This window comes from Setaria viridis, chromosome 1, assembly GCF_005286985.2.
Source record: "Setaria viridis chromosome 1, Setaria_viridis_v4.0, whole genome shotgun sequence".
In the NCBI taxonomy this organism is placed as follows: Eukaryota; Viridiplantae; Streptophyta; class Magnoliopsida; order Poales; family Poaceae; genus Setaria; species Setaria viridis.
This window is the reverse complement of record NC_048263.2, coordinates 39,511,531-39,526,883: the sequence shown is the minus strand read 5'-3', so window position 1 is coordinate 39,526,883 and position 15,353 is coordinate 39,511,531. Positions and strand designations below refer to the sequence as shown.

Sequence of the window (15,353 nt, the reverse complement as noted above, 5' to 3'; positions counted from 1 at the left end):
AGGACGCTGCTGTCCGAGATGGAAAGAAGAGGGCTGCAATCATGGCAGCTACAGACTAAAACCCTATCTTACCACTGAAACCTTTCCTAATCCTAGGAAACGTCTGCTTCAGGCGTGCAGGACTCCATCGATAGAAAAATGTGTCCTTGTGATACGAACTGCAAGTTGGCGATAATAATTAGGGCTCCTGTCGCCTCACCTAGATCTCTGGCAATCTTCGTTTTCACAGCTAGCAATGAGCAGGACATGGCAGATCAGGCTCACTCGGTGACTCCTGTTGCCGTCAAGCGTCGCAGCTGGCTGGGTGGAGCGGATAAGGAGCACCAGATCAGGCTCAGGCTGGTGCTATCCGGCAAGGATCCATACCGGGCTGAGCTTGTATAATGCAGCAAAGGTGAAAAGAGTGGGTGAATGGGACTACCAATTGGAGATCAAGGGAAGCAACAGGGCAAGCAAAATGAAAGAATCATTTTTTTCCCTTTTCTGATTTCATTCATCGTCATCGTCAACTACATTCATATACAAGGTGGTCGGGACATTCTTGCATATTATCATACGGGGCATATACAGGCACGAACGAAGAGGGGATAGAGATGTAAAAGAATAATTAAAAGAAGAAACAAAAAGAAAACCTGTTGATCCTGTAACTGCAGCTAATCCTAAACCACACGTCTGAATCTTCTTCTCCATCATATCATTGGTTATTCTTCCTCGATGTGTACTACTACTGTGCAATGAATTCCTTCTCCCTTCCTCACAGAGAACCTTCGAACGAGACACGGAGCTGCACCGCCGGCCGGGGCCGCTGCGACGGCGCGTTGGCCAGGCCTTCCAGCATCTTGATCACGTCCACGGTGTCGTCCAGGTAGTACTTGGCCATGCTCGGCTTCTTGCCCACCGTGCAGGCGAACACCTCGCTGGTGGCCGGGAGCTTCACGCTGGCGTTGGACGGGCACACGATGCTCTCGAACATGTCCTCGTCCGACCGGTCGTCGCCGATGCACAGCACGAAGTCCGGCGGCTTCCCCGTCTTGACCATTGACGACAGGAGGCTCTCCACAACCACGCCTTTGCTGATGCCCTGCATGACACCACAGATATTTTTTTGCCCACGTTAATGTTATCGCTCCTCTGCAAATCCAGAAATTTCGTAGTGGTTGCCGGCAACGAGACAAATGGATGGTTCAGCAGCGTGACAGGTTGCTTTCGGAGGGGCACAATTAAAAAGACCAGAAGGCCCCTGTTCTCGCGGATTTCCCCAGTCCACAAGAGCCCCGGCGTGGTCCATGCTGATTCATAATCCTATTTGTGGAGAAAATGCAGATTGTCCCAGGCATGTAGTGGATGAGGACTGGATTGGATTGGATCAATCCTTATCCGGTGCCTTTAGTTTGAAAGCTACGTGTGGTTGATCGCCATGTTTCATACACGTCCTCAAATTGAACTAAACAACCAACGAACAGTAGAATAATAATACTGAAAGCATGGGGAAAACATGCACGCGTTTGGCGTACCTGGGGGTTAACCTCGACGATGTGCTGGCCCCTCTTCACCACCACGGGTTCGTTGGCGAGCACGTTTTCGAGATGGTCGAGCAGTTCCTTTGCTTGGCAGGAACCAAAGTCCGGATCCGCCTCGTGGTGGTGCCAGACTATGGCGCTCTCCTTGTGCTCGATGTAGGAGCCATCTGTTGCCCCGGTGTACAGCTGCATCACCGGCTCGGCCGTCTTCTTCCAATCGAAGTCCGCGGCCAACACTGAGGTCTCCCATGGCGCGTCCCTGCTCCACCTGCAGTCACAAATGTCAGATGAGCCATCGCTTATTGGCCAACTCATTAGAAATGCTCCTTGCAACCAAAAGTGAGCTGAACAGGCTCATTAGGAATGTTCCTTGCAACCAAAAGTAAAATAGTGGATGGAACATACTGCAAGTAGTAATGCTCCTAGGATTGTTCTGGAACCGAAGACATAGGCACGCCAGCATCTAGACATGTTGGTGAGTAAAATGTTTTCTTTAATTAAATGTACGGTATCTCGTTGTACCATTGCTTAATTAGCAACCATCCCAGAGACGGAATCTGGAACAGTAAGCACCCAAATCCAAGCAAAGCATACTTCGTACCAACTAGCAGGTCTTCAGCAGTGAAATGGTGCAAAGAGATCTTTACCTGGTGAAGTAACCGTGCTCGGCGGCGATGCCCAGCTTCTCGCATGGGGCGAACCACTTGCTCAGCTCGTCCTTCCCCCGCCCGCTCACGATGAACACTCTGTTCTTGGGGTCCTCACAGAGGCGATTCAGGACAGAGATGACCTCACTGCTTGGCGTCTTGTCGATCGAATTCTCCGGCATCACGGTGCCGTCGTAGTCCAGGAGAATCAGCCGGTTCTCCGTCCTCCGGTACGACGGCACAATGTGCTCGACAGAGAGCCGCCGGAAGTTTGGCCCGAGCGCCACCACCTTGAAGCTCATGCCGAAGCCGATCCCCCAATGCCGCCGCGAGAAATGGTCCTTGCAGGCGCGCTGCAGGTCCTGGTCAAACGACCGCGCCCAGTAGGCGACGTCGTGGGTGCTCACGTACTTGTAGTGCTTCTCGTGCCGCAGCCGCTGCTCGGCCTCGGGCATCCGGAGGGCGGCGTTCATGGCCTCCGCGACGGACTCCACGCTCCACGGGTTCACGCGGATTGCGCCGCTGAGCGAGGGGGAGCACCCGACGAACTCCGAGAGCACGATGACGCTCCGCTTGGGCGAGTCCTCCCCAAGCGCGTTGCTCTCCTGCCGGCAGACCGTGTAGATGTACGGTATCCGGTTGAGGCCGTCGCGCACGGCGCTCACCACGCAGCACTCGGCCGCCGCGTAGTAAGCCGCCTTCTCGTGCGCCGTCAACGGGCCGTCGATGAGCACGATCGGCGTGTACCCAGGGGTGCCGAACCGCGCATTGACCCGAGCGCTGATGGCTTTGGCCTCATCCTGCACGCCCTGGACGTCGCGCCCCTCGCTGCGCGCCGGGTTGGCGATCTGCACGAGGACGGCGCGGCCGCGGAGCTCCGGGTGCTCCACGAGCAGCTGCTCCATCGCCAAGAACTTGAGCCCGATTCCCTTGAACAGATCGACGTCGTCGACGCCGATCATCAGGCGCCGCCCCTTGTACGCCTCGGCCACCCGCCGCACGACGTCCCCCGTCTCCGGCGCCGAGACCACCGATCTCAGTTGGCCCATGTCGATCCCGACGGGCAGTATCTTGACGGTGACGGTGCGGCCGTAGTACTCGATGCCAATGTATCCGCGCTTGGACTGGTAGTCCAGGCCGAGCAGCCGGGAGCACGCGGACAGGAAGTGCCGCGCGTAGTCGAAGGTGTGGAAGCCGACGAGGTCCGCGTTGAGGAGGGCGCGGACGAGGTCATCCCGGACGGGGATTGTTCGGAAGATCTCCGACGAGGGGAACGGCGAGTGGAGGAAGAATCCGACCTTGGCGCGAGGGAATCGCTTGCGGAGGAAGGTGGGGAGCGCCAGGAGGTGGTAGTCGTGGATCCAGACGAGGTCCTCGTCGGGGCTGAGCACTTCGGTGAGGCGGTCGGCGAAGGCTCTGTTCGCCGAGAGGAAGGAGTGGTAGAGCGTCCGCTGGAACGGGAGGCCGCCGAGCGACGACGGCGTCAGCGGGAGGAGGTAATGGAGGAGCGGCCAGAGGTAGTGCTTGCAGAAGCCGTGGTAGAACCGGTGGTGGAGGTCGCTGGGCAGGTAGACCGGCAGGCAGGAGAAATTGGCCAGCAGGTAGTTGGACAGCTCATCGGAGGCCGCCTCCGCCGCGGCCGCCGGGAGGGTACCGATGTGGAGGACGGGCGCGCTGGCGGGCAGCCCCGAGCGGAGCTGGTAGGCGACGGTGCCGGCGTCGACGGTGAAGGCGAAGCCGAAGGGCGCGGCCGGGTCGGGCGCGGCGCGGAGCGGCAGGCGGTGGGAGACGATCACGCGGCGCGGCGGCGTGGGCGGCGACGTGGGCGAGGCCGGGGACGCGACGGACATGACGCGCGGGAGGCGGAGCGGCGTGGGCGACGGCAGGGGCACCTCGTCGGCCGCAGCGAGGTCGAGGAGGTTGTGGCAGGAGAGCGAAGGCATCGCCAACCTGTCCCGTCCCCACCACCCCTATTCCTATCCGCGGGTGGTGCTGCAGAGGCGGAGGTGGCGGCGATGGCGCATGAAGAGAGGAGGATCGAAGCGCCGCGACGCGACGAGGAGGGTGCGGCGGTGGGGAGTTGGAGATGGATGGATCGATCGATCGCTTTTGCCGAAGCTTCTGGGGATAAGAACGGGGGGCGAGGAGGTGGGTCTCTAGCCGGGGAAGGAGGAGGAAGGGAGGTATAAATATGGCAAGCTGGATATGCGTGTGCCCCCGTTCTCACCGTGAGTAGGCGCCTAGGCGGTGTGATGGCATGGCACGGGGCTTATCCATAATTTCCACATCGCAACGCAGGCCGCCCGCTGCGCAGAAATGACGGGACTGCCCCCCGCCGCGACGTGGGTATGGTTGGATGGGGGGGGGAGTGGATAGGTGTGTGTCGCGGTCGCCTGACGGTTGGGGTTATCTATCCGTCTGCCTCGCGCCGTATCCGTTCCGCGCTTGTCGAGTCGTCGTCCCCGGCCTGCCCGCCCCCTTTGGCCCGTTGGTCTTGGGCCTCTGCTTTGCTTCCCTTGCGGGCGGGATACGACGCCGCTGCGCCTGCGGTGCAGACGTACTCGCGTGCGCGTGCGTTATACTCCCTCCGTTACAAATGGCAGGTCGCAGCAGCGTGCGGCGAACTACCTGGTAGATGGATAGGATACTCCCACCGGTGCCACGCTCCGGTGGATGACAGGTGGGGGCGGGCAGGAGGTTGAAGAAGGTTGTTGCTTTGTTTATGCTCGCAGGTGTTTCGCCATGACTGGTTGGGCTGAAATTGAATTATGGGATTAGGTGCTCAAACAAATCAGGGGGTACTTTGGGTCTGATAAATTATGAAGCCATGCTAATTGGGCTCCAGAACAGCAGGTTGAAGTTATTACTAAATCAACGGAATGATTTAAACCCTGTGTAATTTGACCACTCTTTAATTGCTCGTTGCACCAGTGGAGTCGCCGAATGTGGATGGAATCAAAACGGGCTACCTCAACATTGGCAGGATGGTGATACGTATTATCAAGGCTACGTGACACGGTTTGGGGTGTCCGAACATCAATTTCGTAGAAAATGTGGTCCTGATGTTGGGATCAACTGCGATCTGATGGCACAATAGAACCATAAATAAGACTATGGTTAATATGATAGGAATAGGATCACGAGATGCACTAATGCTCTTTCTTTTTTTTCTTTTTCTTTTTACTCAAAAGGAGATGCACAGGTACTCTGATGTGTGAGAGGTGGGGGATAACTATAAGGTTGAAGATCTTTGATTTGTCTATGCTCATAAATGGAATACGGTATTATTATTACTGTCTCTAGATAAAATAAATAGTAATTTCTATAAACCAATCTTTTTTACGGACCACTAGAAGTCTATGCCACTAAGATACGCAAAAGATTCATGGACTAATGGTACATAAAAAAAGAGAACATTTTATGGACCAATATGATCCAAGTAGGCTCCACAATATTTTGTAGTATCATATGATACTAAATAGACCAAAGCATTTTGTGGAGTCGGGTCAAAAAATGGGGTCCATTTTAGATAAAAAGAAAATTGCGCCCACGATAATCCCATGGGTATTGGTGGGCCTAGTCGAGCTCGGACTTTCTGTTTGTTTACATTTTGAAAATAAATTAAATAAATTATCTGTATAGGTTCGGATTGGCCTAAATTTTTTTCGGAGCTAGTTTTTGCTGAGCTGATAAAATCAGACAGTCTTGGACTAGGTCTAAAATGGTCGAGTCTAATACTAAATAGTGAGTGATATGGGTAACCCATAGATCCTCACCGACCAGAATGCTGACCGGACCTGACAATTGGGCCCGCCCGACCATGACGTGCGAGCTAAGAACATGAAGTTACCTGGAGTGCACGACAAGGCAACTAGATTGTCCAAATCTACCCGGATATTATGGGACGAGTATTGTAATCCGACTTAGAATACCTTCCATGAAAAGACCGAGGAGATTAGATCTAAAACGACTTGTAACTCTTGGTCATCGGACTATATAAGGCAGCTAAGAGCGCCCTCCTGGAGCATCGGATCATTGAGCAATACAATCCACCAATATACAGGACGTAGGGTATTACTCTTTTAAGGCCCGAACCTGTCTAAAACCCTTGTGTCCCCTTCGTGTTCTCGTGATCACCATCGAATTCTTGGTTTCGTGACCGCCCTCGCCTACAAATCAACCACTTGGGTAACCCCCAGGTGGATTGTCGGGCTCATAACTCCGACAGTTGGCGCGCCAGGTAGGAGGTTGCGAGATCCCGACCTTGATGGCATCCCATCCTCATGTTATTTTTCCCGAGAGCATGAAGGACTTCCTCAACAACCCAGTCCAGATCAAGTTCGGGACTATGCCGGCGGATTCAATCCCGACCACTTTCTCCATCAACTCAACGGTTTCCGCCACCTCGGCGACTTCCACCGACTCGGCTACTTCTGTTGACTTGGCAACTCCTGTCAAGTCGGCTTCCGTCGAATCCGGTCCAGCGGAATAGGTTCTTCATCCAAGGGTCATCACGCCGCTTGTCCAGCAAGAGGCCAGCTCTCCCTCTCTGAGAGGGTTCCAGACCTGATCATCGGCGCCCCACTCGAACTGCGGAACTCGACTTCCGAGTACTCCGTCAGGCTTGGCCAAGTTTTTCAAATCCGATCTGAAAACCCTTATGAAAGCGACGATGAAAGCAACTCATCTACACCAGATCATCAAGCCTTCATTGTCTCCATTGATGAACCACCTCATGACGGCGAAACGGAATCTCAAGAAGAAGGTCGTAATGCCAGAAACCGAAACCGTGCAGAACGACGTCAACAGAAGCAAGCCAGTGCCCAGCAGCAACATGCGGCAATCGCTAACGCAGCAGGCGACCAGCGCCAACAACTGCACCATGAGCAAGACAAAGTCAACCAAGGTGGTGGTCGGGAACGACACAGGCATCACACACGAGCCTGCAATCTGCTAGCCGACCTCATTCAGGCCGGGAACAACGTCCTCGCTACACCCCAAGCTAACTTGGGGGCTGCAGTGGCCGAGCTAGACAACCTTCAAATTTAGATCAGGTCCGATGAGCTAAAGCGTGACTTCAGGTTGCTACTATCCAGCTGGAGGCACGATCCAATGAACGACATTCACACTCCCGGTCCTCATCCTCCGGGCATTCCCGCAGTAGATCCGGGTACAGCAAATCTGACTGTTGCCGAGGTGAACGTAGGGATGACCGTCTACCCCAAATCAATAAAGAAGAAGTAGACCAGAACGATGTTCCAGGTGGCAATCCACAGGCGGGACAAGCTACGAATATACAGGGCGGACAAGCTGCGAACCTACAAGCCGCCCAACCTGTCAACCCACCAGCCGTCCAGCCGCCCAATCCTCCAGTTAACAACGCCGTCAACAATGATCATCAACAACATAACAACGACAACCGCCCCCATGGCGGGAGAAACGACGATGGAGACAGAGGCCGATCGTAACGGTAGCACGATCTCCGGGATGACCTGCACGAGCTTCACCAAAACCGTGACGTCCGTGCCGACTTAAATAAACGCCACAACGAGTGCGATGAGTATGAGCTTCGTCGCCGCGCCGAGTACGATCGTGACTATGGCGCTCCGATACCAAACCACCCTCGCCTGTAAATCAACCACTTGGGTAACCCCTAAGTGGACTGGCGGGCTCATAACTCCAACAAGTAGTATTAGATATGCTTTAAGAAAAGAATATGCCATATGCAAGTTTAACTACCTTGGGGCTGACCAAGGTGATAATGGACGGCTAAATTGTGAGATATCATAGGAAAGAGCTAAAGATGGAGTAATAATAGAAAATAGTTTGAAATACAAAGAGAATTCTCGAGCGATGCAATGGAGTAAGGACTACATTGCATACATGCTCCTACTATAAGGGTAAGCTAACATCAATTGAGTGTTTCAATCCTTGCGGCTTCCCAACATCTAATTCTTTTTGGCACATCAGATGTATTCTGCAATTGCGCTCAGAGGCATCTTCTTGCCAACGGCCAAGTTATAAGAAAATGCACCATCATTTATAACATCTACGAAGTACTGTACAGTATGTTGTGGCATTTGCTCGTTAAAATCGGGTTAGCGTGACGTCACCTAATAAGCAATTACACCGTAATGCAACTGGAAAATTTGGGCTGGCTCATGAATTGACCAAACAATCCTACTCCAGCGCATAACCCTGCGGCGTTATTCGGAAGTTACCTTGATTTGTTTCACAGGTCCGTGCTCTTTTCAGGGGATACAAACCGGCCGCGGCCGAGGTATCTCCGCATGTCGGAGGTACATGCCGCGTTAACAGTAGTAAACGCCATCGTCGTCACCGCGTCAAGCGCCCTTCCCTCCTCTGCACACACAGCTGTAAAATGGCTGTGGTCTGTGGACGATGCTGCGCTCGTCTACCGCTGCTGCACCGCACGTCCCCACGCTCCCCGGGTGACCGACTGACCGCCAATTCCGGTCACCCGCGACAGGATAAGCTCAGGGCCCTCGCCGTCGCGCGTGCCGTGGCTGCCAGGCTGGGCGCAGGCCCCCGGGCAGGAAGCCTGGACCCACCCAATCCGATGCCGCCGCTCACGTGGACTCCTGCCCGGACAGCTGGGCGTTGGCTGTGTGCCACGTGGGAGGTGGGCACCGAGGCCTCTCTCCCAGCCGCGTGCCTTCGCCATGCCGAGTTGCCGACCTCACCGTTCAGCAGGCCTTGGAATGAGCTGCACGCTTGGACGTGTACGCATGCCTATCACAACGCCTCAGACTTTTCTTTTTAATAAATCTAAAAAAAGGTTAAGTCTCCGACTTTTCTTTTGTAGAAAAACTAAAAGAAGTTTTAAGTCTGCGACTTTTATAGGAGAAGTGGAGTTCCGTGCATACACAGATATCTCCAAACACTGGTAGCTATAGCAGCCAGACGTTATCCGATCTACTACTCCACGCGTCAGCTGGAGCACTACTATTCCTACACGTCTGCGGATGATTTTTCTTTCAAAAATTATTAGATGCGAATGCGATGCAGCAAGCCGAATAAATAAGATCCGGCAGACTGGCAGCAACCAGCAAGGGTCAATGCTGAGCTGCCCAAAGTTATTTCGGCGTCATGGCAAATTTGGCAAGCAGGAGAGGAACAATCACTCCATTTCGGGCAGCTCATGGCAGCTGCTGCAGCGGAGAGTGTGGGTCTCGTTATGGCAATCACGGGCGAGCAAACTGAACAAGCGATTGCCTGCCGCTGCTGGCTTGCATGCGGCGCATGGTATCGCAGGCAGGGAGCCATAAATCGCTGAAGCGCCACGTCCATGCCCTCCAAGGGATCTTTGCTGCTGCAAAGCCAGTGCCGTTTGCGGGCAACCGTCGTTTTTAAAGTGGTTGGGCGCGCGGCATGTGCACCGCACGTACGTAGAGAAGTTACAGGCCTCCACGTAGATGTTACTGCGATCATACGCGGAGAGAATTAAGCCGTACGCGTGGAGCAGTCACCGGCACACCAAGCTACACGTCGGTGTAGTGTTACCGGGGTCAAACAGTACCAGCAACGTGGTGGGGCCCGCCGGACGCAACCGCCACCCAACGTACCGCCCCTACTCCTACCTCGTATGCACGACACGTCACGGTCGCAGCAGGTTGACGTGAGCAGCAATAACGGCGTGGCCGGAGCGCCGCCGTCCGCGGGACCGACGCGCGACCGCGACACGCCACGTGGCCGCCTAGCGGGTCCACATCATCGGCCAATCGCGTCAACGAAAACCCGATAGGGGGGCGTCTCAAACGCATGTAGATTGACCGTTCCGAATCGGATTAGCATTGACAATTCCGCGGGAAGAAAAGAGAATACACAGACGAAAGAGGTGGTCGTACACGGTCGGCTAAATTAGGTCACACGTTTTATACAGATGGAATCCACGGCCCACGACACTTTACGCGAGCGGGATTGTTAGGGGCCATGGAAACGGAATTTCGGCGCCGTATTTCATATTTATGTTCCAAGAGGGTAAGAATCTAGATGAATAGCTTACACGATGCATAGTTTTATCTTTTGATGTTTCCAAAACTACGTGCAAGATAAAGATATTAGAAGCAGTGTACACATGATTTTATTCTTATGGAACCACTTTATTCTCTTACTTATAAATAATGTGTCATGTGATCAAAATTGCATACGTGGCAGCTCATTTATGCAGCTTATTTATTGTTCATAAAATTTTCATTGAGAATGACTAGGAAAAAAAAAGCAAAAGGCACTACAGAAAGAGAGAGGTGCTATAATCACGGATCCGTATCCGCTCGTCGATCCTATCCAATTTGTTTTAGCCGTGGGGAGGAGGGCGGTAGGAGGCCCACACGGCGCGGGTGTGGGGCCGCGGGACCCTTCTAAAGGCAACGAGAAAAAGAAGCGGATGGCGTAGCACGCGCCGGTGCGTCCCCACGTTATCCCCTTCGCCCCCTCGCGTGGGCCCCGCGTTCCGTGCCGCGTAAGCCACTGGCGCGGTGGACCCGCTCCTCGTTCGAACAGGAGTATCAGCAGTGGTCTGGAGGACCCCCCAAAGCCCGTACGGACCGCCTCATTCCATACTGCAACTTGCTGCCGCCGATCCTATCCTAAACAGCCAAGGGTCTTCGTCCACACTGTAACGCCATGTGCTCTACTACCAACTGCTGCTAATTACTGGTTCCTGCTCGTCATCGTCGTTACAACCTGTGTGTTAACTGCTGCTGCAAGGTGAACGGGTCCATGACCATTATTACCATGAGAGAGAGAGAGAGAGATCAGACAAAGATAGGCAGAGAGAGAGGTTGACACGATCCGGCTGGCATGGGAAAACAAGAAACTGTGAAAGGAACGCTCGCTCGCGCCCATCAAAGTCACTTATCTTGATCCGAAAGTAAAGCACGCGATCGGCCAGCTGCAAAAGGCAAAATCCTAGGACGACAGGGATAACATAAACAAAGCGTTTTCGCATGCATGGGGCGGCGACCCAGACCCAGCTCTTTTGGCGATCGATTAAACACTGTTGCTGCTACAGTTAGTCGGGAGAGGGTAGGAGTACGACCCCCTTGTGGTCTACTGTGTCTCGGTGATCGAGTTAGGTACGAGAGGGAAAATCTTTTCTGGTTGCAGATGAAACAGTAGTGTCACCGTGGGCCCCGACATGGATTTGCCCGCGACGTGAAGGATGTGCCTGCTGCGGTATTTTTAAAAACCGGCAACTCTCTGACAGTGCAGCAACTCTTAGCTAGATCGATGGTCTACTCCACGCGGCTAATTAACTACTCGATCGGATTAGCAGTGCAAGTAATCCACGGATAAGGCTACTTGCTCGCCACTACTGCTAGGCATGTGACCGCGCACTATACTATTATTAGCAGAAGTGCTACCTCTATTTTACTACGCCACGAATCCACGATGGTGGCCGTAGCGTTTCCGTAGCGACGACTGTGAAAATTGAAGTCTCCGCGCAGTTCCGACCGGTCTCTGAATCGTTTTTTACGTTTCGGTCGGTTTTTTTTTCTCCACTGATGGAAACTGTACGTGTTAGCACGTACAGTGGTGGTCAGGTAAACGCTCACGACTCTTCGGCTACGGCTCGCCCTCAGCTTCCACGCAACCTGGCCAATGGTTGCCACGCTCCGTCCTCCACCGCACTCGTCGCCGCCGTCTCCGCCGAGCCGGAGACCTGTCGGCGTCGCCGCCGTCGCGCCTCCGATCTCTTGTCGGCATCTATGCATCGTATCACTCGCGACAGAAATGTATCAACCCCGCCGCGCCGCTTCAAAGCGCGCGCGTCGTGCGCTCATGCCGGGAAACCGCCGGGCCGCCGCCGTGCCGCGGCCGTCGCGATGATGCCGTGCGCGTCACGCAGGGGGTAGCTCCCCGGCCAGACAGAAGTCAGCGGCAGGATTCACGTGGCGCTGGCTCGACGCGACGCGCGCGAGCCTTCGTTTCCAGGCTCGTGACCTCGATTGCTCGCTCGTTCCACGGCGAGACGTGATGATACGCAGATACCGCCTCGCTGTCGCGCGTCCTGTGGCTCTGTCGGATACGGGGGCCGTTGGGACGGCACTGCTGCGCCTGCACGGGAGCCGAGCGGCGAACCGCGGGTTACCATGTGTAAAGCGCAGCGAACAACCTCGTGCAGCAACCAAAAATGTCTGTTCCAAGTCGCACTTAGGTAGTGCGCATGGTGCGATGTTGTTGGCCATCTTGGGTTACTTCTTTCGTGTCTTCAACTTTAACCCTCTCCGCAACAAACCAGACGTTGTGAGGGAGCGACACACGCTAGATATTTCATCGATGGGCCACACCTGTTGTTGTTCCTTCGAAAGGATGGCACTTGCATTTCAGGTCTGGAACAGAGGCGAAGTTTTCGCTACAGCGATCCGAGTGTGAAAGAAGGCCAGGTGTCAACGAACACCCCAGAGAGAGGCTTCACTGTGCGCCGGAAAGCTCAAGTGCTCCACTGCACCTCACTGCACGTCTGCATGCACACCTATCATTCTCCCTGGAAAAAAAGCACCGACTCGACGGGACATGTGTGCGCCGCCGCGCGGTGACAGCGCGCGGCGCCACTGCTCCGAGCACTCGTATTCTTGCCTTGGACTCCATGATCCATCCCGTGCCATGTCGCGCCCCGGCCAGGCAGCGGGCACGCCCGTTTTGACCCCGATCGCGCTCAGAACATGCTCCGTTCCCGGCGCGCGGCTCTTTTCGCTTCCCCCGCCGAAATGCTTGACGAGTGACGACGCCCTGGCCCTGGGTTTTAGCATTAGCTCCTCGATCGGGCCCCGGGCGGCACCACCACCCCTCGCGGTCGCGGCCCAGCTGCCCCTCGACGTGCCCATGCCGTGCCGACACGCGGCGCGCGCGGTGAAACTGCCGGGCGGGGGCGGCAACCCAGCCGAGCGTCCCCGCATGCCGGCAGGGGCGGCCCCAAGCGGTCAACCCCTCGTGCCGAGCCGTGTTCCACGGCGCGGCGCGGCAGGACAGCCGTCTGGGTCTCGGTTTCCTTCCTCCGGCCTCTGACGCCAGAAAAATTCGGCGGAATCACCCGTGCCCTCCGTGGCGAGAATGCCGTGTTCTTTTGCTAACCCGCGCACTGATCCCTGACGCACTCCTGCGCCCGTCAGTTCGGGCGGCGTCCGACCAGACGCAACTACTACTACTACTACCGCTGCACTGCTAAAACTAAAAGGAATTCCATTGAAATTTCGTCAGAGTAGCGTCGTTGGTGGTCAAATGATTGGTCCCATCCAAATCCAATGCTGGCGATAAGATTTTTGGGCCGGTCTGAACCACAAAGACCGGGGGGATCAGCTCTACCTCGCGCTCGCTGCTCAGGATGAGGATAACGAGGAGCAGCAGCAGCAGTTGGGCGGGCGGGTAGTAGTGGATGTGATTTGCTTTTGCTTTCCGGCAGATTTCCGGCTCATTGCGAGATCTTTGCCGTGATTGTATGGGTTTGACTTGGACGTACGTTCTGCCGGTAAACTAAATTGCTGCTTGTTTAAGCTCACGATTAAAGCCTGGGCAGCCTAGGGCAGCATTATGTCTCTAGATCTTCTTCTCGAGTGGTAGCAATTGCAAATCCTCGAGGTGGATCGGATCAGATCGGGGACGGTACAAGTTGAGAGGCCGGACCATGCTAGTATAGGCAGCACGGCAGTGATCTGTACCTGGGGAGGAAGCCAAGTCTGGCGGCAGCAGGTCATGTTCCGGGCATTTTGGCACCGTTCGTTGGCCCGCGGACATGCTTGGCGCCAAACACGTAATTCCTCCGTTCTAGATTATATATCATTTTAATTTTTTTAAGACTCGAACTATTTTATGTTTGATCAAAATTATAAAAAGATTACAAAGATTTGTGACACCAAATAGTATACTATGAAAATATATTTAATGAAGAATCTAATAGTACTTATTTGGTATAATAAATGTTAGTACTTTATTGATATAAATTTGATCAAACTTGAGATGCTTTGATTTAAAAAAAAAATGAAATAGCTTACAATTTGTAGGAAGGAGTACACAGGTATTCCGGGAGATGACTTTAGTTATTGCTAAAGTTGGAGACGGACGCGTGATCTTATCTGGTTATCTTCGCACCCTGTGCCAATCTGCATGCTGCTAGGATATCATATCCGCGGGCGCCGTACGCCGTGGCAACTTGGCCAACGCCAGGTTTGAAAAGAATTGGCAGTCGTTGCAAGTTGCAACGACTCCCTGCATCGTATCCATCTTGAATTCGTAGTATACAAGGAGAAACTTATGGTCATGATAAAATTTCCATTCCATCCGTAGATGGACTAGTTGTGTGTACGCACATGCATTGTCGCTGCATCCTGCACTTACACGCACGCATGATGAACTGCTGAGGACGGCATGCCCATTTGCTATTTCCTGCCACCGGCTGCTGGGACTTCACATGGCCACGGGGCTGCGAGCCTGCAACCATGCTTGACCAACGACCTGCATGCCGCTGATCGCCGTCGGTGTTTGGAACGGAGGGAGTACTCCCCGAATCAACAACTTCGTACACAGGTAGTTTTAACTAATCCTGTGGTGAAATGATTTGGTACGCAGGACGGGAGACAAGACCCGGAGCTGAGCGACGTGTGTGTTCCCGGCACGACAGGGCTACCACCACCAGCAGCTGCCGCCCCCGCCGGAATCATGGAAAAAGTTGGTACGGCTAGGGCAGTATTCCTCCAGTAACTTCTGCATCCATTCCATGGCGACGGAGCGCCGGTGCCGCACGCAACAGCTAACCTCACACTACGCAGGGCGAGGGGTAGCTCGGTCGCAGCATCTCACCACGCCTGCCCTGCTGCGGCTAGGATAAGGACCCGGAGACAGGAAGCGACACGGAGCGAGACAGCAGCAGGAGGAGCTCCATGCGTGTGTGGCACTGCTTCGTGTCCAGAAGACCGGAACTCCCGGGTCATGGCTCGTGCTCTTACATTTTCTGGGAGCATCGCAATCCGGATGGAGATTCCGGCCGGGAGTATTACCATCGGGGCAGACAGACGGACACGATTGGGATGGGACCAAAAATGGTGATAAACAAAGGCACGTTTGGGTTGCCGAAGTAAGCCGAACTGGTCGTGCAGCCGGGGAACCGGCCGGGCGCGGATACGTGTCACCGGCGCCATTCGCTGGCTGACATGACCGTCCGCGACTT

The 15,353-nt window shown here is 54.5% G+C and overlaps 1 protein-coding gene and 1 long non-coding RNA gene across 2 annotated transcripts; one reads left to right on the top strand and one right to left on the bottom strand.

Moving 5' to 3' along the window:
* Positions 1-458: 458 nt before the first annotated feature.
* LOC117841003 (probable alpha,alpha-trehalose-phosphate synthase [UDP-forming] 11) lies at positions 459-4,382 on the bottom strand. The gene is made up of 3 exons (XM_034721568.2): positions 2,168-4,382; positions 1,515-1,788; positions 459-1,081 (listed from the first exon to the last, which is right to left on the bottom strand). The coding sequence occupies exons 1-3, from the start codon at positions 4,108-4,110 to the stop codon at positions 755-757; spliced, it is 2,544 nt and encodes an 847-aa protein (XP_034577459.1). The 5' UTR covers positions 4,111-4,382; the 3' UTR covers positions 459-754.
* Positions 4,383-14,208: 9,826 nt separating this feature from the next.
* On the top strand, positions 14,209-15,264 carry LOC117840926 (uncharacterized). Its single transcript, XR_004637116.2, has 2 exons — positions 14,209-14,858; positions 14,956-15,264. It is a non-coding gene; the product is annotated as an uncharacterized lncRNA (long non-coding RNA).
* The last annotated feature ends 89 nt before the right edge of the window (positions 15,265-15,353 follow it).

What these genes read in the sequence shown, in the direction of transcription:
- LOC117841003 (XM_034721568.2), bottom strand. Translation starts at nt 4,110, where the DNA reads ATGCCTTCGCTCTCCTGCCACAACCTCCTCGACCTCGCTGCGGCCGAC. An exon ending in GAGCACGGTTACTTCACCAG is followed by an intron (nt 1,789 to 2,167) that starts GTAAAGATCTCT and finishes TTGTGACTGCAG; the next exon opens with GTGGAGCAGGGACGCGCCAT. An exon ending in TCGTCGAGGTTAACCCCCAG is followed by an intron (nt 1,082 to 1,514) that starts GTACGCCAAACG and finishes GGTGTCATGCAG; the next exon opens with GGCATCAGCAAAGGCGTGGT.